Source organism: Phascolarctos cinereus, unplaced genomic scaffold, assembly GCF_003287225.1.
Source record: "Phascolarctos cinereus isolate Bilbo 61053 unplaced genomic scaffold, phaCin_HiC Scaffold_4;HRSCAF=312, whole genome shotgun sequence".
In the NCBI taxonomy this organism is placed as follows: domain Eukaryota; kingdom Metazoa; phylum Chordata; class Mammalia; order Diprotodontia; family Phascolarctidae; genus Phascolarctos; species Phascolarctos cinereus.
In genome coordinates this window covers 173,284,892-173,309,827 of record NW_027555847.1, presented here as the reverse complement: position 1 = coordinate 173,309,827, position 24,936 = coordinate 173,284,892, and the positions used below count along the sequence as shown (strand labels likewise).

Genomic DNA, 24,936 nt, shown 5'->3' with positions numbered 1-24,936 from the left:
CAGGGCAATAACTGACCAGAAGGGGCTTTGATTCCAGACTGCATCAGCTTCTTGTTCTGCACAGATGTAAGCATAAGCAGGAGGGAGCAGGACCTAATCATTCCAAATCCTAAGTTCTTTTGCATATGGGCAAAAAGAACCTTCTTAGGACTGAGGGCTCCCATAGCCTAACCCTGGGTTCAGCCAAGTCTAAGGGTATGGCTACTTTCCCAACAGTGATTCATAGGTTTTTTGTTTTTGGCTTGTTTGTTTGTTTGTTTGGCTGTTGTTAGCCTTGAGATTCTAATCTCATTACAAACTTGCATAACTTGAAAGAATTTCTCAACCTACATACAGGTACATTTATGGAATGAAATCAGAAGTGAAATGTGACATCAAAACTCCTGAGCAACTGAGCACAGCTAGTAAGATTGGCATCACAGACTACCACATCTTATTTTCTGCACCTGGTTTTGTGCACACACCTGAATACTTTTTAAGTAAGCATTTTCCACATTTTGCTTTCAAAGTCTCATGGGAGAAGGAGGAAACTTGTCTCAGAGATATCTTGTTCCTAGCTCTCTTGCCAGCTTTCCCAGTTGCCTGCTCTTATCTCCTAGTGGTAGAGAAGGAAATGGCAAACCACTCCAGTATCTTTGCCAAGAAAAGCCCAAATGGGGTCACAAAAAGAGTCGGACATCACTGAAACAACTGACAACAAACCTCCTATAGCTAACCAGGCGAGGGTCACTGAACAAGTCAGCCAGCTGCCCCAGGAAATGCAGCTGGGGGCCCATATTCTTCAGTGATTTTACCTGGTGTTCCTGATAGCCAACCTGCAAAGGACATACCAGAAGCTTTTCTTCTCTTTTCTTTAATTATAGTTATTTTTAGTTTTGAACATTCACTCCCACAAGATTTTGAGTTCCAAATTTTCTCCCCATCTTGTCCCTCCCCCTAACCCCAAGATGGCATGCATTCTGAATACCCCTCCTCTTAATCTGCCCTCCTTCTATCTCTACCCCCTTCTCTTATCCCCTTCTCCTTCAATTTTCCTGTAGTGCAGTATAGATTTCTATAACCCATGCCTGTATATGTTATTTCTCAGTTGCATGTGAAAACAATTTTTTTTAACTTTTGTTGTTAAAACTTTGGGTTCGAAATTTTCTCCTTTCTGCCCTCCCCACCCACCCTCATTGAGAAGGCAAGCAACTCAATACAAGTTCTACATGGGTAGTCACGTAAAACACTTTCATAATAGTCATGTTGTAAAAAACTAAGTATATTTCCCTTAATCCTATCTCATCTCCCATTTATTCTATTCTCTCTTTTGACCTTCTCCCTCTTTAGAAGTGTTTGCTTCTGATTACCCTCTCCCCCAATCTGCCTTCCCCTCTATCATCCTCCTACTCTCTTGTCCCCCTTCCTCCCCTATTTTTCTGTAGGGAAAGATAGATTTCCATACCCAATTGAGTGTGTATGTTATTCTCTCCTTATGCCAAATCAGATGAGAGTAAGATTCAATCATTCTCTCTCATTTCCCCCATTTCCCCTCCACTGCATACATAGTTTTTTCCCTCCAACTACTCTAATACTGACAAAGGACTCATGAGTTATTAATATCATCTTTCCATGCAGAACGTAAACAGTTCAGCCTTAATAAGTCTCTTATGATTTCTCTTTCCTGTTTACCTCTTCGTGTTTCTCTTGAGTCTTGTATCTGAAAGTCAAATTTTCTACTCAGTTCTGGTCTTTTCATCAAGAATGCTTGAAAGTCCTCTATTACATTGAATATCCATTTTTTCCCCTGAAGGATTATGCTCAGTTTTGCTGGGTAGGTGATTCTTGGTTGTAATCCTATCTCTTTTGCCCTCCAGATATTATATTCTAAGACCTGCAGTCCCTTAAGCTGCTAAATCTTGTGTTACAATGATTGTGTTTCCACGATACTTGAATTGTTTCTTTCTGGCTGCTTGCAATATTTTCTTCTTGACCTGGGAACTCTGAAATTTGGCTACAATATTCCTAGGAGTTTTCCTTTGGGGATCTCTTTCAGGAGGTGATCGATGGATTCTTTCCATTTCTATTTCGCCCTCTAGTTCTAAAATATCAGGGCAGTCTTCCTTGAGAAATTCTTGAAAGATGATGTCTAGGCTCTTTTTTTGATCATGGCTTTCAGACAGTCCAATAATTTTTAAATTATCTCTCCTAGATCTATTTTCCAGGTCAGTTGTTTTTCCAATGAGATATATCACATTGTTTTCTAATTTTTTCATTCTTTTGAATTTGTTTTACAGTGTCTTGATTTCTCATACAGTTACTAGCTTCCAATTGCTCCATTCTAACTTTTGAGGAAGTATTTTCTTCAGTAAGTTTTTGGACTTCCTTTTCTATTTGGCCAATTTTGCTTTTTAAGGCCTTCTTCTTCTCATTGGCTTTTTGGACCTCTTTTGCCATTTGGGTTAGGCTATTTTTTAAGGTGTTATTTTCTTCAGTATTTTGGGGGGTCTCCTTTAGCAAGCTGTTGACTTGTTTTTCATGATTTTCTTGCATCACTCTCAGTTATTCCTCTACTTCTCTTCCGTGCTTCTCAAAATCCCTTGTGAGCTCTTCCACGGCCAGGGACCAATTCATATTTTTCTTGGAGGCTTTGGATGTAGGAGCTTTGACTTTGTTGTCTTCTTCTGGTTGTATGTTTTGATCATCTTTGTTACCAAAGAAAGATTCTATGATCTGACTTGTTTTGCGCCTTTGTTTGTTCATGATCCCAGCCAATTACTTGAGTTATAAGGTAGGGGTCTGCTTCCAGTGTGAAGAATGTAGTGTCTCAAGCTTTGGTTGTTTTGTGCAGCTGTTTTCAGAGATACTTCTAGGGACCTGTAAATTTTCAGTTCGTCCAAGGTGCTATGATCAGGGGTGAAGTGTTTACTCCTTTCCTGGCCTGTGCACTAATCTATGAGTGACCACAAGCACTCTTTTCTGTCTTGGAACTGTGAGGAAGATTTCTTCTTCACCACCACTACAAGCTCCACCACACCAGTGTTCCTCCTTGCCCCAGGACCGCCACCCAGAACTGTGACCCAGATCCAAGCATGGGCAAAGCAAGAGAATTCTGTACCAACAAAGAGATCCCTGCAATCCCCCTTTGATTGGTCACTCAATTCCCCCTCAGTCTGTGGGCTGGAAGCTGCGGAGGCAGCCACCACCCCTGGGCCGCCCACCATGCTTCTTTCTCACTGCCAACACAGACTTTTCCTACTGACCTTCTAATTGTCTTTGGTGTTCATGGGGTTAAGTCTGGAAACCGCCACAGCCTCCCTTGATTCAGTCCTCAGAGGACTGCTCCAGGTTTGCTGAGGCCTGCGTGCCCACACTGAACTGTGTTCCTCTCCCAGCCTGGCTGGATATACCTTTCCAATCAATCACCCAGGTTGTCTTGGGCTGGAAATTTGTTTCACTCTGTCTTTTTGTGGGTTCTGCTGCTTTAGAATTTGTTTAGAGCCATTTTTCACAGGTATTTGGAGGGGTTTGGGGGAGAGCTCATGCAAGTCACTGCTTTTTCTACACCATCATGGCTCCGCCCCCAGGGGTAGGCACCAGAAGCTTTTCTTCTCTGACCCACAGATGCCCATGAGTTTCCACAGGCAAAGCAAAAAACTGTGCTATTCTTTTGAGAATCATGGATCTTTGCAACCTATTGCAATCCTTATAGTAGCCCTTTATGATAGCTGCATTCTGCTATTCTCTAGTTTTATTTGTATAATAAATAACAAAAGGGGAAACACTGAGTAACTGTGACTTGTAAAGGGCTGCCACAACCAAGCCTAACACAAATAAAGCAATTGCTGGTTACTTTTACCATGTATCCAAAAGTAAAATGAAACATCATTTCATGCCATGCTTAATCATCTTGCCTTGCAGTATTCATGATGGGCATAAACAAAAGAGACCATTATGAAGAAAATTACATCTATTGCAAAGAATGAGGAAATAAATAATAAATACATTAAAATTATTAAAAATAAATTTCCACAAAAAACTTAGTAAGACCCTACAAATACTTTAGTATTCTGTTGTTTCAGTGCAAAGGTGGGCATAGAAGAGGGAAGCAGAAAATATGTTGGAAAATATGGCTTAAGACTATACTGAAACCTCATGTCTGTATATCCTGAATTCTTTCTCCAAGAAAAGAATTGCATTGAACATAATGAACACAAAGTAACATCATACATTGAAAACTGACTACATTTTAATAAAAAAGAAATGACTGAAAGCTGATGGAGCAAAGGTCAAAATAACACCAAATTAGAATAAAGTTGAAAATATATGACTTACAAATAGAATAGTTCCAACTTGACCTACTGACCAACCTGAGCTACTGACACTGTAAAATGAGAACTGGATGAAGAAAAATACATCAACATGAACATCTACCATTTCCTATATAAGTTTGCTAAATGTAAAGTACCTGGTATGATAAATAACAAGCCTAGGAACTCACTCTGGCAAATACCTGATCTCCTTGCCAAGCAGAGAAACATGGCAGCCAAGGACAACAGTTTAAAGCATCAACTCATTTTCAAGTTCTTACAGAGGAATAAGACAGAAGATGATGAGCAGTGCTGCCTCATTAAACAGGGAGATGTGAGGCATGAAAAAAGGCACCAGTCAAACAATGATCTCAAGAACAGTGAGAGATAAAACTGGAAGAACGATACAGTTTAAAAATGAGGGGAAAGCCACAATTTCCATAACAAATTATTCTTTACATTAATCCAAAACATGGCTTAGAGTGTAGGAATGACATGCTCTTAGCTAGAGATGAATATACCTAATAAGGGTCAGTAAGAATGGACTTCCCTAGAGTCTTGCACATCTAATCAAAAGGACTTTAAGCTGAAAAGGAAGGAGGGGAAAAAATGACATGCACATAAACATATATATGTATATATACATACAAATATATATGTATATATCTATGTGCAGACAGATAACATTGACAGTAGCAATATATAATATACACATATATGTGTGTATATCCAGTTTTCTCTCCTCTTTCCTTTTCATGTATATGTGTACGTCTTTGTATATGTATATATGTGTGTATGTATGTATATGAAATCCAATAGCCAGAGTGGGGAATCATGGTGGAGAGAGTCTGGGTGAAGATCAACATAGATGATATTGTCATTAAAGCATATTACAAAATACAAAGAAGAAATAAATGGGGAGTTTGGTAAAAAAAAAATCACAAATCTGGCACAGAGCTATATAAAAGTATTGGTGAATTTCCATTATCTGTAGACACATGCTGAAAATTTCTCTTTGTCCAAAACAGAGCAGTTAAGTTTTTCACTTTGCCTCAGTGATAATTTAATCCTTCAAAAGGAAGAACCAAGAAGGAGAACTTTCATACTGGATCTGATTTTCACCAACAAGAAACTGGCTGCTGGAATGGAATTGATGGAAATCAAGGAGAAAGTGACAACTGCATCTTAGAATTTGTAAGAAAGATATTCATGGTTTCTAAGGCTCCTCTAAGCTCTTGATCTTTGATTATATGCCCCAATGACCACTGCTGCAGGTGGATGAGACAAAGGTACCAGATGATAGACAGAAGGTAGATTTAATCAACTCATTTTTCTTCTTTTCTTTCTACCAAGCATAATCTTTGGTCTGCAAATGACAGAACAAAAATGGTTCAAAAGTTGAAACCCAATATAAATAGGCAGATAAGTAAAAGACTACCTATCTGTCCTTCAGGGGTTCAAGTTGCTAGGACCAGATGAACTACACCTAAAAACACTGAAAGAGCTAGCAGATGTTACTGTTGAGCTAGTCATTAGTTTTTTGAAAGACGATGGAAGGGAAATGAGAGAATTAGTACAGGACAGGGAAGTCTAATGAACCCCTTTTCAAAAAAAAAAAGGAAAGAAAATGAGATTTACAAACCATAGATTAAATGAGAGGCTTTTTTTGACTCCTTGCAAAATTCCTGAATACATTATTAAAGGCACAGTTAGTGGACATACAAAGAAGGAAAGAGCGATCGTGAAAAGCTAGCATGGCTCAATTAAAAAACAAAAAACAGGCCATGCCATACTAACATCATTTTACTTTTTGATATGGACTGACAGTTTAGTAAATAAGTAGAATGCTACAGATATATAGACATATATATCATATATATATATATATATATATATATATATATATATACACACACACATACATACACATATATAAGCAAAATATGCTATAAAGTCTATTATCTTATTCTCATGGACAAGATACAGGGATGTGGGGTAGACGATTTCATAGTTAAATGGATTCAGAACTCACTGGATGACTGAACCCAAAGGACAGTCATTAATGGTTTAATGTCAGCTTGGAACAAGATTTGCAATGAAGTACCTCAGGGATCTATGTTTGGCTCTGTCCTATTTGACATTTTTATCCAACGACTTATATAAGGACATAGATGGCATGCTTGTCAAATTAGTAGGTGACAAAAACCTAGTAGCATTAGCTACTTCCACCTAACACAATAGACGACAATGTCAAGATCAAAAAGAAAAAAATCTTGACAGGCTAGAACACTGAGATGAATTCAAAAGAAGAAATTTTAGGCACAAATGTAAAGTCTTATACTCAAGTTAAAAAAAAATGTGCTTTACAACCACAAAATGGAAGAGACATGGGAAGATAACAGTTCATATGAAAAAGATCTGTGGGCTTTAGTGGACTGAAAATTCAATGAATCAACAATGCACTATATTAAATAAAAAAGTTAATGTGATCTTAGGTTGCCTCAGGAAAGGCAGATTGTTCAGAAAGAGGGAAGTGATAGTTCTACTGTACTCCATCCTAATCAGGTTACATATAAAGTACAGCTAGGTCACAACTGATGTGAGTTCAAATAATGTAAAATTTGATTGAATGAATTATAAAATAGTTCAACGGATATGAGCTACATGATGGTTTTAACATGTCACTAAGTCATCAATCTACGATTGCCTATAGTTGTGTGAGGATGTGACGTGTTATAGCATACCATATCACCAAATGTTGTTAAAATTTTTTAAAAGAGCCCTTAAAAAATGGACAAAAGGAAGAATACTTCAGATAGAGACAATGCCAATGCAAAAAAGAGGTTTATAATTACATTAGAACGGAAATTTGATGTAATAGAACAGCACAAATGTAGTTACTATAAAATAAATCTAAAATAGGACAAGATGTCAGAATATCCGATCCATAGTGTGGAGCATTATAAAATATGCAGGTAAAATGCAAAAGGCAAAGTTGTTTTGTAAAGTGTGGTACTATGTTCTATCTCTTTCTGAGAATAATTTTTGTAGCATAACATTAATTATTCCTTAAATGTTTGGCAAAATTCACTTGTAGATGGATCTGTCCTGTGTGAGATTTTTTTCCTTTGGCAATTTATGGCTTGCTCAATTTCTTTTTCTGCGACTGGATCCTTTAATACCTTTACTTCTTATTTTGTTAGTTTGGGTATTTTATATTGTCTAGATATTCATGAATTTCCCTTGAATTTTCAATTTTGCTGCTGTATAATTATATATGATAGGTTCTGATTGTTGAAGCTAAAATAACCCTGTTTAAAAAATCCTTTGGTCATGAACACTAAGTCCAAAGTAACCTTTAACAGTGCCCCCATTTCCTCCCTCTAGTAACTGTGGAAGGCAGTAATGTTATATTTCTTCACTGACATGATGTCACATTGGTGGGGCTGGACCAAGCCTAAGATGGCTTACTTTATCTCACACACCGTAGACCTCCCAACTAGAGGCCCACTGGGTGGGCCAAGGATTACTGCCTGCCTACTCCTGAAAGAAATCTTAAGTTTCACAGCCATCTCTTTAAAAAATACAAAGTACAGAGTCAGAAGATTCACGTTCAAATATCAGTTTTGTTTGCTGTGTAACCCTTGACAGGTCAAATAACCACATTAAGTCTGGAGTTTTTTTTCATGTATAAAATGAACAGGTTGAGATGTTAAGTTCCTTTCTAGCTCAAAGTCCTACGATCTGATGATCACCTTTGACTGAAAACCCCAGCACAACTAATATTTCTGACCTAAACTATTAACAATTCAGATAAAGGTTACTCTTTTTATATAACATATAACTTCTATCTGAAGCACAGACAGAGTACTTACTATCTCTGTCATAATGTCTACCATAATGATGACTCTATTGTGCACTTCAGAATTGTGATAAAAACTCAGCTCCCTTGTCCACCCAAAACATGGCCTTCTAGGTGAACTAGTTTAACTCCACATTCCCTCCCTGCACTCACTCTATGTACCACAGTCCTTATAGTCATGGACTACATGGGGAAGCTAGAGACTACTGAGGCTGATCTTTGGCAAATATACCACATGAGCATCTGAAGCGGAATACAGATTACTGAGCACCACTTCATTCTGCCTTCTTGACATCTCTACCTAGATGCTTTATAATATTGGCAGGTCAAACTCAACATGCCCCAAACGTTGTCATTTTCCCTTCTAACACCCTCCCACTCCGCCCTTACCCCCCCCAAAAAAACCTCTCTAATTCTTTCAAGGGCACCATCATCATTCTCATATTTCTAATCTTGGAGTCACCCATGACTATTCCTTCTCCCTCACTCCCCACAGCCAATCAATTGCCAAGTACTGTTGATTTTATGTGTGTGACATCTCTCAAATTGACTGCCTTTTCTTTATTCACATGGCAGTGGTGGATCACTTCTAATTTAGATTGTAATTACCTCCAAAGTGATTTCCCTGCTTCCAGTTTCTCCTCTCTCCAATCCATCCTCCACCCAGCTGGAAATTATTATTCCCAAAATACCAGTGTGACTGTTAGTCCTCTGCTCAAGAAAATTCAGTGGCTCCCTATTTCTAGGATAAAGTACAAACTCCTCTCTCTGGTGTTTGACACCCTTCACAACCTGGCTACAAATTATCTTTCCAGACTAGTTCATATTACTCCTTCCTCCTCCAGCATTCTACATTCCAGCCAAACTCGCCTACTTGCCATTTTTGTACAGAACATTCATTCCATCTCCTGTGTCTGTGCTTCTGAACAGACTGTCCCTCAGGCATGGAATTCTTTTCCTATTTACCTCTCTCTCTTAGAATCCCTAGTTCCTTTCCAGGCTTAGCTCAGGTACCACCTCCTACAAAAAGCTTTGCCTGATTCCCACCCTCTTCCCCCACTCTTATAAGCTCCTCACCAGGGGCTAATGCTTTCACACCATGCTAAATTACTTCTTTACTTATCTAGGCAATATTGTCCAAAGAAACTGATATTTTTTTTTACAGCAGAGACCTATTTTTGTCTTGTACCACCAGTGCCTAGCACAGGGTCTTGTACATAGTAGGTACTTCTACAAGTAAACTGAACTGAATTCATAGGGAACACTGGAGCACATGCCACTAGGTATGGATAACCAGCAGCTCTTCCTGAAAAGTCATAAATGTTGGTAGACCCCTCCTGTCATTCAGGTGGTAAGTCTGCTGTGGGACCTGGTTCTAGACACATCACTATGTGCAGAATTGATCTTTAGCATAAAAGGCTGATCTAGACCTATACCTTCCTTCCAAGTCCCTATCCACTATGGGTAATGATAGATATTCAGGGAAGGTTTATAGGATATTTTCAATTCATAGTAGTATCATTACTGCCTCCAATACCTAATCAGACTGACATGTCTAGGGGTCCAAAGAAAGGACATGGGTGTCAGCACACAGAGTACACACCTCAAGCTAGGGTCTCCTGGTGTGAAGAGGTGTTGTGGGGGGAAAGGATGGTGTGCCAATTGAAAAGAGGCAGTTGGGGCTGGACCACCAGGAGGTGAGGGGGCCTACACAATAAATGGGAGGTAAGCTTCCAAAAAATAGTTAGTGTTTCAAAAAAGTATCAACTTCCTAACATGTCTTATGCTGTGGCTTCTTAACTCTTCCTTTGCTTTGGATTCTCTGATCAGTATTTGTCTTTTACGCTTTTGGATATTATGTGTCCCACAAGTGAATCTGTTTAACTGACCTTGGCCTGAACTAGCACAATGTTCTGCTGTATTCTCATCTTTAATCTCCCCCTCCATACTTCAGGAAAATTGTATTCTTTTCACATCTTCCAACTCAGGTCATTTCCCTTTTTGTTGGTTCATGCTAACCCTGACATAGGGGAAACCTGACAGATACAAACAAACTACAGGTAATTTGTGAAACAGATTATGCTAGGGACAGCCAGGTGTCGCAGTGGATAGAGCTCCAGTCTTGGAGTCAGGAGGACCTGAGTTCAAATCCAGCCTCTGATACTTGACATGTATTAGCTGTGTGACCCTGGGCAAGTCACTTAACCCCAACTACCTCAGCAAAACAAAAAGAAGATACGCTAAAAATAAGGCTTCAACATATCTATAAGTGATTCCATTTATATTACAATATCCTGATTAAAAGACATACAATCAAATCAACCATTTGACTTTTAATATCTAATATGACTTTAATATCTAAAATACATTTTCCCTGAATTTTTCTGTGCATGTATATTTTTTCCTGTAATCTTTATTACACCTTTTAGACACGTTTGTTAATTGTTAAAGAGACTTTTTTTTTTACCCACAATAATTTAAACATCTCATTGACACTTTTGGCTATTACCAGCTAATCAATGCCACACCATAATAAAAGAGCCACTAAAAGCAAATGAATCAAATTTTTAACCACTCATCTAGGACTATGTGACTAAATACTACCTAACCTTAAGTTCTTCTCATGGGCTAAAACTGTAAGTGATCAATAACTTCAAGTGATTCACTATTGAAAGCCAGGCTAAATCTCATTTTTTTTTCCAATGGAAATTCGATCCTATAATCCTATAATTTTCCTTTAAGGAGTAAAGTTAAAATAATGGACATGACTGTTTTAGGAGTCTGGTTCTAGTTCCATAAAACCTCAGACGTACTCATAGTGCAAGAAATTGATAAAAATCTAATTTACTGCTGTTGTTAATTCTTCAGTCTCAAGTTGACACTAACAATAGTCCTGGAGGAGCCATATATATCCATTAGAAATCAGATGTTACTACATAGTTAACTAAGAATTGACTACTGAGGATGGCTGTCATTTTATATTTGTTTTTCTTTTTTAAAAATGCTTTGGCTAGACACCAATTTTCTTTTATATCATCCGTAGTTGTTTCAGTTGCTTAGAAATGGGAATGATGAGTACCTTAATAGAGGATTGGAAAAGTTGTTTAGCTTGATAACAAATGCCAATAAAACGAAATTTCTGCAATTTGTCACAGTTGTACTCTGCAGTGAATCACAACCAAAATGTGTTCAGCAATACTCCTAATCTTATCTTGGGATTAATTCCATTTTTGTGGTAGAAACAGTATCATCACATTATTCACTACTTCTGAGTTCTTTCAGGTATTACAACCCAAGTCCCCTTATTATAAAATAGCTCTCTGCCTCAAATTAAATACAATAGTTACATATAGGTACCTCAGAATTTATTTTTGTGATTGCTATGCCAAGAGAAATATTCTCTAAATTATATGCCCCAAGGACAAGTGACAATGTATGCACTTTCTCACACAAATGTAACTATACATTTTTTGAGGGTCACATGAAATTCTGTAATCCAATGTTGGGGCCCTCTGAAAATCCAGAAATACCAACTCTTCAAGGAAGCAGTAAAGCAAATAGGCAAACCATACTCTTGCTTTCAACATGACTGGTTCATAGTAAGAAACAAAACTCCAATCAGCTATTCCCAGTACCTCTCAAAGTCTCTAAAGGCAGGTATCACCTTTTCCAAAATTTTCAACTTTCCCTGGATGTGCCAACTATGTCTTCTTTTTCACTTTTCCATTTGCTGAGAGAATCTATTATTTACCTAAATACCAACTTTACCCACCAATCAATTAATCCATCAACATTTCTCAAATGTGCTAAGCACTGGGGATACAAAAAAGGTGTAAAAAGAGAGGCCCTGTTCTCAAGGAGCTTAAAATCTAGTGGGCGGAGGAGGGTAACATGAAAATATATAAAGCAAGCTATATATAGGATAAATAAAAAATAATTAAAAGACGGAATTCACTGGAATTAAGAGAGGTTAGGGAAGGCTTCTTGTAAAAGGTGAGATTTTAGTTGGGACTTAAAGGAAGCCAGGAAGTACACCAAAGCATACAAATGGAATTTCATTTGTCTTACTGGCTCTGACCTTAAGTAGCTAAATGACTTTAAGCAAATCACTAAACTTCCCTGTCCCTCATTTCCTATTCTATGAAACAGGGATGACAGAGGGAAAGAAGTTATTAGTTGAAAGGAGTATCAAAAATTGTCATTTACTCAGATGAATTTGCTTTCATAGATGACAATACAATCAGAAGGACTGAGAACTGGCAGGATGGCTGAACTCAAAGAGAAGTCACGAATGGTTCACTGTCAATGTGGAAACAAAGCCTCCAATGGAGGGCCACAGGACCCGTGCTTGCCCCTGAACTGACTTATATTTTTACCAATGACATGGATGAAAGCATAGATGACATATATACATCAATTTGCAGCTGACAGAGTCAGGATTCAAAAGATCTTCATAGGCTAGAGCACTGGGCTCAATCTAGTAAGATGAAATTCAACAGGGAAACATGCAAAATCTTGCACTTGGATAAAAAAAATCAACTTATACCTTGAGGCATAAACAGTAGTTTACTGTGAGACATCTCCAAAGGCCTTGTGATGGAAAATACTATCCACAAAGAAGAAAGAACTATGGAGTTTGCATGCAGATCGAAGCATACTATTTGCTATTTTTTTTTCTTCTGTTGTGTTTTGTTTCCTCTTTCTGGTGGTTCCACCTATGAGTTCTATTTCTTACTTAAAACATCATTAATGTGAAAATGTTTAATAGGAATGTATATGCATAGTCTATATCAGATTGCATGCTGTCTAGGGGAGGCAGGGAGGGAGGGAGAAAAATTTAAAACTCAAAAGCTTAGGAAATTTAAAATAAATTAATTTTTTAAAAAAGAATAAAAACAAAACAAAACAAAACAAAATAGTAGTTTACTGTGTTCAGTTCTGGGCACCACAGTTTAAAAAGGGTATTGATAAACTTGAATGTGTCCAACACAACCAGAATGGTGAAGGGCCCTGACTCCATGACGTGAGGATTTGTTGAAGGAATTAGGCATATTTATCCTGAAGAAGAGAAGAGGTGGAGGTGGAGGGGGGAAAATATTGATACCTGTCTTCAAGTATTTAAAGAACTGTCAGGTGGAAGAAGAAATAGAATTGTTCTGTTTAGCCCAGAGGGTAGAATCAGGAGCAACAGACAGAAGCTGCAGAGAGGCAAATTTAGACTTGATGTTAGGAAGAACTTTCTAATAACTTGAGCTGTCCAAAGGACTGGATGGAATGGGCTGCTGAAGGATGGAGAAGCTTGCAATCCCCCACCCTCTTACTTTGGAGGTCTTCAAACAGGATGGATGACCAATTAACTGGGCATGTCATTGTAGGGATTCCTTCCTCATACAGGTAGAATTAGGTGGGGGGTATATGTGGACATTCTGGGAGGACTAGGGTGTGAGGGCTGCTGAGTCCTTTTCAGGGCTGCTCATCCACCTTTGGTGTCCACCTTTCACCCAATTCTTACCTGTGGCTCTAAGAAGCTGTACCATGTGCAGCAGCCAAACCCCAGTAAACTGTGTCTTGGCAGACAGGCTAAACCAGACTGAGGGTAGCCAAAGGCCCACAAACCTGATGGTGAGTTCGGGGAGTGTCTACCCTAAGCATTTAAAGACTTCCTAAGGTGGAATGGGTGAAAGGGAATAATTTGTTCCAAGGGCCATGAAAGCGGCTGAAGCAGGCACTGTGGAGAGCTTAGAGCTTGATCAGATATGAAAGATGCCAAGGTCATTCACTGAATCCCAGGCTATCTGGACTTCAATGACTCTGGGAGAGTGAGGAGGATGACTCTCCCTTACAAATCTAATTCACACAAGAGTCAAGACATCATCCTGTGATGTCACTGGTCCTCTTCTTTAATGGAGGACTAACAAGAACAGAATTAGATGGACACTGACCTCCCTTCCATGTCTCAAGTTCAATGACTCTGAGATGCCAAAGGTACATTCAGTTTGAAATATGTAATGGTTAGTGATATGATGTTAGAGCTCAAGAGGCTAGGACTGCACATATCTCTGGAAGTCATCTGCATAGAGATGATAAATGAACTCATGGGAGTCACCAAGTAACAAATTAGAGAAGCCACAGGTACTTTCCACTCCTAATCAACAATGTGATCAATGAGGACATTCTACCTTTCAGGCACAATAAAAAACTTCATCCTTTAACCTTGTTAAATTACTCAGGTACATTCCTGGTCACATTCCCTATGCCTGTACTAACTACTTTACAGGGCTACAATGATGAAAGTTCTTTGTAAACTTTAAGCCTATATAAAAGTGAGGAGTTAGACTACATTTTCATAGATTTCAGATAGTGAAAAGATAAACAAATTTAGAACAAAATATATTTTTAAAAACATGAATAGTTCTCTCATACTTGATTTATGGTTCAGAAAATGTACTTAATATTACAAAAACATGTATTAATTCCCTTCAAAGATTTTTTTAAAATCATGGTAATATAGTTTCAATACTATTCATAATCTCATTTATATTTTTAAGAAGCATTTTAAAATCGAGTCCTCTACTACTTTTGTGGCCAGAGAATTTTCTAGATTTGACAGATGATCATGGAATATGCTGATAGTGAAAGGGACTTCAGAATTCATTTAATTTAATACCTTTACTTTGTAGATATGGAAACAGAGATACAGTGATAAAGGCAAATCTTTGAAAAGATGAAGTGAGTCATTTTAATGGAACCTGTATTTATTCAGTATCGCATGAGAGGATTTCCCCAGAGAGAATCAAAGGAATCTTCAGGGACACTAAACGTACTCTGTGCACTTGAAGGAGTTGGAAAGGTTTAAGATGTCTGAAGATTATCTTTTTTTTTTAAGCACTAGAGAGTCTTTTTCCTCAGGAAAAAAGTTACCCTGATGGCAATAAGAACATACAGCATGCTGGAAAAAGAGAGTTGATAGCTTAGGAAAAGAAAGCAATTGGATATATGTAAAAAAAAACAAACTTTATTTCTTTAATGCTTAGAAATGTTTCACCCTTTCTTTCATATTTTTATCTTTAAAAAACATTTCTTTTCTTCATACATGACTTATTAAAAGCCTGTCTAAAAGGAAATTATGTGTTATGAAAGAGCAATCTTAATTGGGAAATGTGTTAAGAAAAGCTAATTACCAATTTCCTTAACTAAGGTGAATATATGAACAAAGCTTCGAAGTTTACACCTCCCAGTTGAGATTTATACAATTTATTTTTTATGTAATATCCTTCAAACTGAGATTAGCAGAATATCTTAATAGGAAGAGGGCATGACTATATACAGGTTTTGTATTTAACACTGTTGAAAGAAAAGGTTGGGGAAATTGTTAAAATGGCTCATATGAATCAAAAAAGAAAAGGTAATAATATTAAGATAAAAGAATCTATTTGTTTACCTGCCAATCTTCACTTAAGGAGCAAATTTAACAACAGATACAACATATATCTTCATTTGCCAAATCAAATGTGTATTTCTTTACCATTCAAACAGGTTCACTTAGTGTCCAAATAAGATATCATTCCCACCCTGCTTTGTTGCTTGAATTAAAGGAAATACAATTTGCTTGACTGACAATCATTTTTTTCTTTGTCCCAAATGAAGAAACCTTCTGGTTATCCAGTTTTGCAAAATTCCTCATTCTACCTACCTTATCTCATATATTAATTTGCTGCCAAGACTTGCCGATTCTACCTCTACCTACGTTTCTTATATCCATCCTTTCTTCTCTACTCATAGGGTCACTTGGGTAGTTCAGGCCCTCATCACCCCCTGCATTAGCCTCCTGATCACTCTCCTACCTCCAGTTTCTTTCTTCTCTAATCTATCCACCACACAGCAATTAAAGGGTTAATTTTAAAACACAGGTTTGCTTATGCCACTCCCCTGCTTTAAAAGCTCTTTGTTGTTTTTAGGATAAAATACAACCTGGTATGTTTGGTTTTTTAAGGTGTTTTACAATCTGGTTACTTTCTAGACTTATTATAAGCCCAAATGGCCTATTTACTGTCCCTCATACATTACACTCCATCTCCTTCTTTTCTGCCTTTGCATAAGTGATTTCCACTTCCTGGGATGTACTTCAAGGCTCAGCTCAAGTACCACTTTCTATAGGCCTTTCAGGACCACCATCTGCTGATGCTTCATACTGCCATGTACTTTTAATAATACTTTGTATCTATTTTGTCCATATTTACATTGTCTCACTCTTTAGAATAGAAGCTCTATGAGGACAGGGACTGTTTGGCTTTTGGATAGACCCTGGGGGTTTAGCACAGTACATAATAGGTGCTTAATAAATGCTTTTATTGCTATCTCCTTGACTTGTATCTAAATTGTTTTAGCTATTTTCCTACAAAACCTAACCCTGAACCCAATGCTAAAAATGTAACATCCTAGAACAGGAGAAAAAGCTAACTCAATGAAGAAGGCTGATTATAAGGGGATCATGCAGTGAGAGAATCAAAAATGGAAGCAGATTTGTGATTTGAGTTTGAAAATGATTCACGTCAAGTGTTTGACCAGTATGGGTACTGTTACAGAACACAACTTTCCCCTTTGCTACCACAGTATACTACTGTTTACAATTCGTACTGAGTAGGACTGCTGTGTCACAGAGTAATTTAAGTCATGGAACCTTCCTACTTTTAAGAAGTCTCACAGAAAGGAGAAAATTGAGAGAAATGATTTGTAGTATTTTAAGAATGAGGAAAAGAGGTTCCTGGCTTTGTTCCTAGGGAACCTTCCACACCTGAACAGTATTAGCACAATACTTAGAAGCAGGAGCTCAGGATTCTAGTCCAGGTTTTTATTTTTACTCTGTCAAACACTAATAGTGTATAAAACCACTTATTTACAGATATCTTTCTTGGTTTTATAAACATCTTCCTGGTCCCTCACAGTCCTCCAATTCCTTCCCCTGAAAAACACTATAAAATGGAGTGTGGCTTTGGTGGCAGCAACTTTGACTACAGCAGCTTAAGGAATTTTAGCATAAAGGACATGAGTGGAAGCAGGGTAAATGAGAGGAAGTAGGAAATTAAAAAAATATAAGTGATGAGCTTCTTAAGGGAAAGGACTCTATCTTTTATTCTTTGCATCCCATATAAGAAATACCTAACCGTATGCCTTCGATGTAGTAGATATTCAATAAATAATTATTAATTTAATTACAGAAGGGAATCTTAGGAGTTGGGCTGGGCCTCTGAAGACTTCTAGTCTAACTCTACCCAAGTCAAGATTCACAGAAGTAATATTTCAAATAACTGTTCATCCAGACTCTGCCTAAAGGCCTCCAGTGGTATGGAATTTACTTTCCCCCTAGGGGTAGCCCATTCCATTATCTGGATAATTGTAGGAATTTTATCCCTACTTTGAATCATAATCTACCTCCCTATAACCTTTGCCTATAGCTATCATTCCTGCCCTCTAGAGCCATGCAAAACAAATCTAATCCCTTTTCCACATAGCAATTCTTTACTTAGGATTATTGTGTCCCACTTAAATCTTCTCTAAGCTAAACATCCCTGGTTCCTTCAACTAATCCTTATGTGGCATGGTTTCCAAAGCTTTACAATCGTGATTACTCTCCTCAGGCCAGAGTCCAGTTTGTCAATATCCTTTTAAAAAGGGGCACCCAGAAATGGACTTAAAACTCCAGATGTGGCCTGATCATGGCAAAATACGTAGGCTATCAACTCCCTTGCCCTGGTCACCGTACTTCTATTGATGCTGCCTAACAATTCAATTCAATTCAATGTGAACAATGCAACTCAATAGTCAATTTAACATTAAGTATCAATTATTCAAAAAGCACTTTGCTAGGTGCTGGGGAAACAAAGATAGTTATGATACATCCTACTGTTCTCAAATGATTGAACTCACTTGGGCAACTATGTGCTCACTTACTTTCCTTATTTATTTCAGACTCAATTCTTATTAATCATTTTTGTTCTATTTTTCCCAGCCTGAAGGTCATTTTCTTGAGTTTAGTTCTCTCTTTGCTATCATATTTCCATCTACATGTAGCAAATAATATATCCTCTCTTTGGTATTCTTATCACTGAGAGGACAGCTAAAAAAATTCTTTTTTGTTGACCTACGTATTTATTAGAGGTAATATGATATAGTAGATAGTGTTGAACTCTGATTCAGGAAGATCTGAATTTAAAGCCTGCCCCCAACACTAGCTATTCGAATGGTCATGAGAAAGTCACTTAGCCTCTCCAAGTCTCAGTTTCTTCATCTGTAAAATAATGATGGGAATACCTACCTTACAATGTTGTTAGGCTTCAATGAAATCATTAGGTAAAACATTTTGCAGACTAAAAACACGGTACAGTTCTGTATAAATATCACAGTATTATTTATCCAGAGTCTCAGCTCATATTGTAATTGTTTCCCTGATATTGTTTTTATAGGACCTCTTCACTCTTTTGTCCATATCCTTAAAAAAATCTGAGTCCTTCCATAATTTCTCTCAGGTCTGACAGCTCTTCGGAGGTCTTCAATCACATGCAAAATGTACACCCCAGGAAGACAGCAAACTTTCCCACTATTGGTTCAAGTTTATTCAAAATCTTCCTTTCTAGTCTCTAGATTTTCCTGAGCTCATGGCAGAACTGTGTTTCTGTGTCTAGTCTCATCATCATTCAGATTACTGAACATGCTTCTTCCATGAATCGCAAAATACGTCTTTTTTTAACATGTTCCTCTATTTGAGAACTCACAATGGCTCCTTACAGTGAGAGAGTAATGGATCTAGAGAGGAACACCCAGTTGCTTCAAGTCCTGGCTCCACTCAGTGTCAAGACAAATCATTTGACCTTCCTCTCTCTACAAAAGAGGTCTAAGACTTGTATACTATTACAGATACTACTGTATTTTTCTCACAGGTCTGTTGTAAGGAAAGCAATTTGTAAAGGGTCATGTAGTATCTGATTATTATTACCAAATCACACTGAAACTCTCCTGTCTAGCTTTCTAAGGCCTTCAAGAAAGGGTATCATCTTATCCATTTAATCTTTTTTAATTTAAAATGTTTTTAAAATAAAATTTTTACATATTGTTTTTCTATCATCTATACTTCCCAATATTTCTTCTCCTCCTTCCCCTTCCAGAGCGTCCCATTGAACCTTCTTTCTCACTACTCTTCAACATAATCCTCAAGACAAGCCAGTGATACCCTTACAATCCCCTTCTACAACACAATGATTCATCTGTTTATGCTATAACCTTTCCTGAAATTGTTCGATTCTCTCTACATTTATTTGTATATTGTCATTTCCTTCTTTCCATGACAATTTCATCCCATAATTGTTTCTTTTCTCTTAATCCTTTGTGCATGGTCTATACTACACATTACTCCTCTGCTCAAAAATTCTCAATCGTTTCCCACTGGCTACCAAATACAGAATAACCTAGGTCTGGTATTCAAAACCCTCCCAGAATTTGGCTCCAACTTACTTTCCAAGGTGTATTTCACACTATACCCCTTTACATACAACAAAAAAGTCAAATTGGACTATTTATTGTTCATCTATAATGAATTCTACCCACCTTAGTGTTTTTGCCTGTCTACATGGTCTCCTATGTCTAAAATCACCCTCCTGCCAGTTCTACCTGTAAAGATTCTGACAATTCTTCAAGATCCATTTCAGATCCCATCTCCTCAAGGCTGCCTTCTTTGATTCTGGCTCCTCCCTAATATGTACTCTTGGGATTCTTAAAATTTTTTTTTAAACAATTCCTTTCCTATGCACTTACTACATTTTACTACCTTCTCTTATGAACTTATTACCACATTTTATCTGAGCTAAGCCATCCTAATCTTCACTTGGTCATTTTCCATATCTTGCCTCTTATGCTCCCTATCAGAATGATAATCGAAATGACACAACTATTGCCTCAGGCAAGGTGGGTCACAAGAATTGTCTCATAGTTCTACTAACCATCCTGGTGACTTCCTGCTACCACTCAAGCACAGGGAGGGAGGGAAGAAATTGTCCCGATTTGTATTTATCTTAAGTACATAAGACCTGGTTTGAGTCCTGAGGATCTGCTTCTTACTTCTTGAGTGACCTTCAACAAATTAAAGTTCCCTCTCAGTCTCATTTTCTTCAACTTTAGAACGAGGGTGTCGTACTACATGATCTTTGAGATGCCTTGCTCCTACAAATCTATGATCCTATGACAATTTGCACTCAGGTTTTATATAGGACAGATACACCAGGAAAAGAAAGCATGCCCTTTTTCCCAAATGAAGCTACTCAATTAAATTCTTTATATTCACATTTCTGCATTAGCAGTTATCAAGTTTTGGCATGAAATCCTATGAAACTGACTATGTGCCAATATTTACATTTCTGGATGGTACATAAGAGCCAGTTTTTACAGGACTTCAAATCACTCTCCTTCCATTCTTAAAGAGTCCAGTAACTGGCTGACAGTCTCTTCTTTCTACCCCAATGCCTTCTTTCAAACTTAAAAACTTAAATACAAAAACTGATGTCCCTTGGAACTTACTGGTTTCCCAGTTCATCAACCTCCTTTACATCTTTAACTTCGTAAACACAGGTATGGTCAAACCCTAGATCTTGCTATCTATCACTCATAATTGTGCTACCTAAATGATCTTGCATGAACTCTGAAATTCTCTTCTCTGATCACAACTCCTTATCCTTCCATCTTTTTCTCTGCCTCATTCCTCCTAATTCTTTGCTGGTCTTATTTTATTATTAGTCCTCACTGTAACTTCCGGTCTCTCTAGTACTCCATATTCTCCCAATCAGTCTAGCTCTAGCCTTCCATTTCCTTCCTTCACAATTTAATCCTAAAGTTGACTAGTTAATTAGACACCCTCCACCTTTAAATCCTTTGGCCTCTAGTCCTATTTTCATTCACATCTTAGCAAACCATAACCCCGGATTATCTACATATTTATATAGATCTATAGAGCTATAGTTCACAAAGACCTAACTCTCCAGGCTTCCACGAACCTTTGCATTGTCCTAATTCTCCTAGTACTTCTGTCTGACTTTTCTCCTTCCCAATCTCCCTTGATCCATCATCTGTCTCTCATCTCCAAATGAACATGTCTTCCAAGCGTCTATTCTTATCAAGATTTTTTTTTTCCCTCCACAGCCTTTCCCATGGTGAACTTAGCAGTTCCCAGGGGTTCAATTATCATCTCTAGGAAGAAAACTCTCAAATTGAAAGACAGTATAATAAACTAAGATCACTTGACTAGGTACCAGAACCTGGGTTCAAGCTATTTGCTACCTGTGTTACTTTGGCAATCTACTTTTGGGAGGGGAAGAAGAAGCTGACTGGCTGTACCCAAACCAATCGAAATCACAGAAGAAGGCAAGTAGCAGAGAGCTCAAGTATTAACGCCTCGACTGAAATGCATTGATGCTGTCATGTTTCTCCTTTATAAAGTGTGAAGGAATTCTCCTTGATGGAATGAGAAAGACAGCTTGCTATCATCCAGACTAAAGACTGGTCACGTCACCCCTGATGGTCCTTAAAAAGCAAACTTGCCAGCCTTGAGCATCAAAGTAGGAAGCAGCAGTTTTGAGGAGTGTGATCCTTCTCCCTACTTTCCCACCAATGGCCCTGGCTAAAAGAATAACCCCTAGAAGCAGAGAAGAGAATCAACTATAGATTCGAGAGATGAGTAGTCTTAGCAGATCTTCATAGAGAAGGGCAGGCCCAGGAAACCAGATGCCTAACCAGCCCAGCAGAGATGATATTCCAGAAGAAAGGTGTATGAGAACACCTCAAGAAGAGGAAGAAATTCTGAAGTGCCGAGATATGAGATGATCTGACCATTGTTGCTTATGTAGATGTATTACTACCGGTGTACTAGTGTTTGTATTTTTTAAAAAAACACTTAGCTACATAAATGTAGCTGTTGTACAAATGCTTATTACTTCCCCCACCCCTCCAACCCCTTTCCTATTTTAAATGTGTTTCCCTGTTTGTCTGGTAGAAGTTTTTATTTATGATTTCTGGAACTATAGGTCTAGGGGGGAAAAAAAAGGCTTTGAAAAAGTCCACTGTGATTCAAATGGAGCTACTTGACTATGCCTTTAAACCCAAATCACTCTGGCTTTCGTTGAATGGCCAATAACAGGCCTCAGTCCAAGCCTCACAAGTTCTTTGTTTGGGTTATGAAGGCTCAGAGTTAATGTAAATAGCAACAGTTTTTGGTTCCAGCCAGAAATTCGAGGGTCTTTCCCTCCCAGACAGATTCTTTTGTAATAGCAAATTGGGCCATCTTTTGTCTCAATTATTATCTAGCCCTAAATCACTGAATGGGCTGTGTTTCAAACTGAGACCTAGTTTAAAAAGACCAAGGCCATCCTGGGCCATTGCCCAGTCTGCAATGGGACACTGCTCCTGGGCCACTGACAAAATCATCTTGACTGTCTTGCCACAGGATTCCAATGACTCTGGAGGATAGAGTGAGGCTGATGATTTTGCTCAGCTCTGCCTCACTTAAAATACAATTCATTTAAAAATTGAAAAAGGAACAAAAATTATCACTCTTCTTACTAACACTGTATTTATGGGAGAATGAACCCTAGCTCTATGGGATAAATATTTTATTAGTATTATTTTTATCATACCTGCTAAGTAAATGCCTTTGAGCTAACTGACTATTAAAGGCAAACACTATCAGGAGCTCATGAGCTATAGTTTTAGGAGTACAGATGCACTGAGTATCTTTGAAACCAGAGTGGTAGGGGCCCTTTAGGGGACCCAACTCCTGAGTTTAATTTAGTGTTGGAGAGGTTGGCCCTAGAAGGGGTGCAAAGACTTAACTCATCTGGTACTGTTTCCTCATCTAAAAATGAGAGTGGACCTAGATATCTCTATGGTCCATTCCAGTTCTAAAATCCTTTTACATATCTTTCCTGACCTTCTGTCTCATGTGAACAAATGTGTTTTGGAATCAGCATCTGGACTAGGGTTACTATCTCTAACTTGCCCATTTCCAAACAGAAACTCATTAACTTCTGCTCTAATCCTATTGTTGAATCCAAACTACCCATTTGTTGTTACCACTGTTCCAATTATCCAGGTTTACAATCTAGTAATCATCTTCCACTCTTTCTCCTCCTTTCCTCCACATATTCAATTAGCTGCCAATAATAACTCTATTCTCCATCCCAGTACCTTCACACAAACTGTCCCCACAGGCTGATGAGCACTTGTTCACTTCTCAGAATCTTTATTCAGTACTCAGCTAATGTGCCCCTAGCTATACAAAGCTAGGCCTATCATCCCAGATATTAGTGCTCAAATTACCTTATATTTAGTTATCTGAGAATAAGTTGCATCCCACCTCCGTACCCCCAGAACCTAAGCAGTGGAGGGCAAGAACTATTTTTTAAAAGTAGTTTCAGTGCCATGCACACAGCAGGTGCTTAATAAATAAGACTGAACTAAACTTTGTTTTGCTTAAAAGTGAAAAACTTAACAAACCCTTAGAAATGAGGCTGGCCCTCTCAGAGTAAATCCGATTTAATTCTACTCCCAATAAGGTTTTATTTCAGAGTTAACCACACAGAACAAAATTCTCTATTTCCTCCCCCAATCCATCTTTAAAATTAAATAATTTCAGCTTTTGCAGTTTAAGAGGAAGACATTCTTAGTGGTAAAAAAATAAGCACACGAAATTGACCTCGGGGCAAGTAATTATGAACAGAGGGCGGGGTTTGGATACTTGGGATTTGGATCTGCCCCTTTTAACTCCTTTCCCAGACCAGCACAAGGAAGTGGGCAGCCCGAGCTCTCTCCCCCGCGGAGACGGCCCGCAGGGGTGGGTGTACCTTTTCGGAACTTTTTTACGCATTTGACTTAGGAATTCCTCAAATTCAAGAAGCAACGGCCCTGAAACCGAGGAGGAGGGTCCGAGAAGATTAGTCCCCTCTGCCCCACCCCGCCCCGGGCCGGGCCACGTTGGGTTTCTGGGTAGAAAACCAGGGGATGCCGCTGCGGGGGGTAAATAGGGCAGGATCCGCAGGCAGGCGCTCTCAGAGGCGGGAACTCCGTTGCTAGGGGACACCGTGCGGCGACTATTCCTGCCCCAAGGGCTGCCTCGAGCATCAGCCAAAGAGGGCCGGCAAGAAATGCGCCCCTCTCCGCCTGCGTGTTCCGAGGGTTCCGTTCCGCTCGCGGCCTTGGCTCCTCCCCGCCCCCTCCCCCCATCCCGGGCCGAGAGAAAGGTCGGGGATGAGTGTACCTTCAGGGAAAGCGTCCAGCGTCCTGCCCCGGGCTCTGAGAAAAACGTCCTTGTCCTCCTCGGACATGTCGCTTGCACCAGAGTGGAGTCTGAGTTGGTGGGAAAGATTACTGAGCACTGAACTGAACTGTCTGGACTCAGCGCCCTTTGCTCTGGGCGGGAAGGGATGGGACCGGGTGGGCGGGACGGGGCGGGGCGGAGCGGAGCGGAGGAGTCATTAGCTCCAGGTGCCACTAGTCTAGCCTGCAGGGGTCAACGTGGCTGAGCATCGATGTCTCCGGGCTCGATCTTGGCGCCTGGGCGGGAAGCTCTGGCTGGCGGGCTTGAGAAGGCCGCGAGCTCCCCGGGTCGACGTCTCTTTCCGTGCCTGGGCTCCCCGAAAACCGCGGCTCATTTCGGCCAGCTTAGAAGCGTAGAGAGGAAGAAACTGCGGAGCTGCGTGGGGAGCTTCACTCAAGGTTGGGAGGCCGTCGATGAGGCCCATATAGTGT

The 24,936-nt window shown here is 38.9% G+C and overlaps 1 protein-coding gene across 1 annotated transcript in view; it reads right to left on the bottom strand.

Annotated features, from left to right (window-relative positions):
* Nucleotides 1-24,642, bottom strand: part of CPPED1 (calcineurin like phosphoesterase domain containing 1) — a 121,944-nt gene extending 97,302 nt beyond the window's left edge. The window contains 1 exon segment of the mRNA XM_020978392.2: nt 24,446-24,642. Coding sequence (XP_020834051.1) covers nt 24,446-24,512 — 67 coding nt within the window. The 5' untranslated portion in view covers nt 24,513-24,642.
* Between the last annotated feature and the right edge of the window lie 294 nt (nt 24,643-24,936).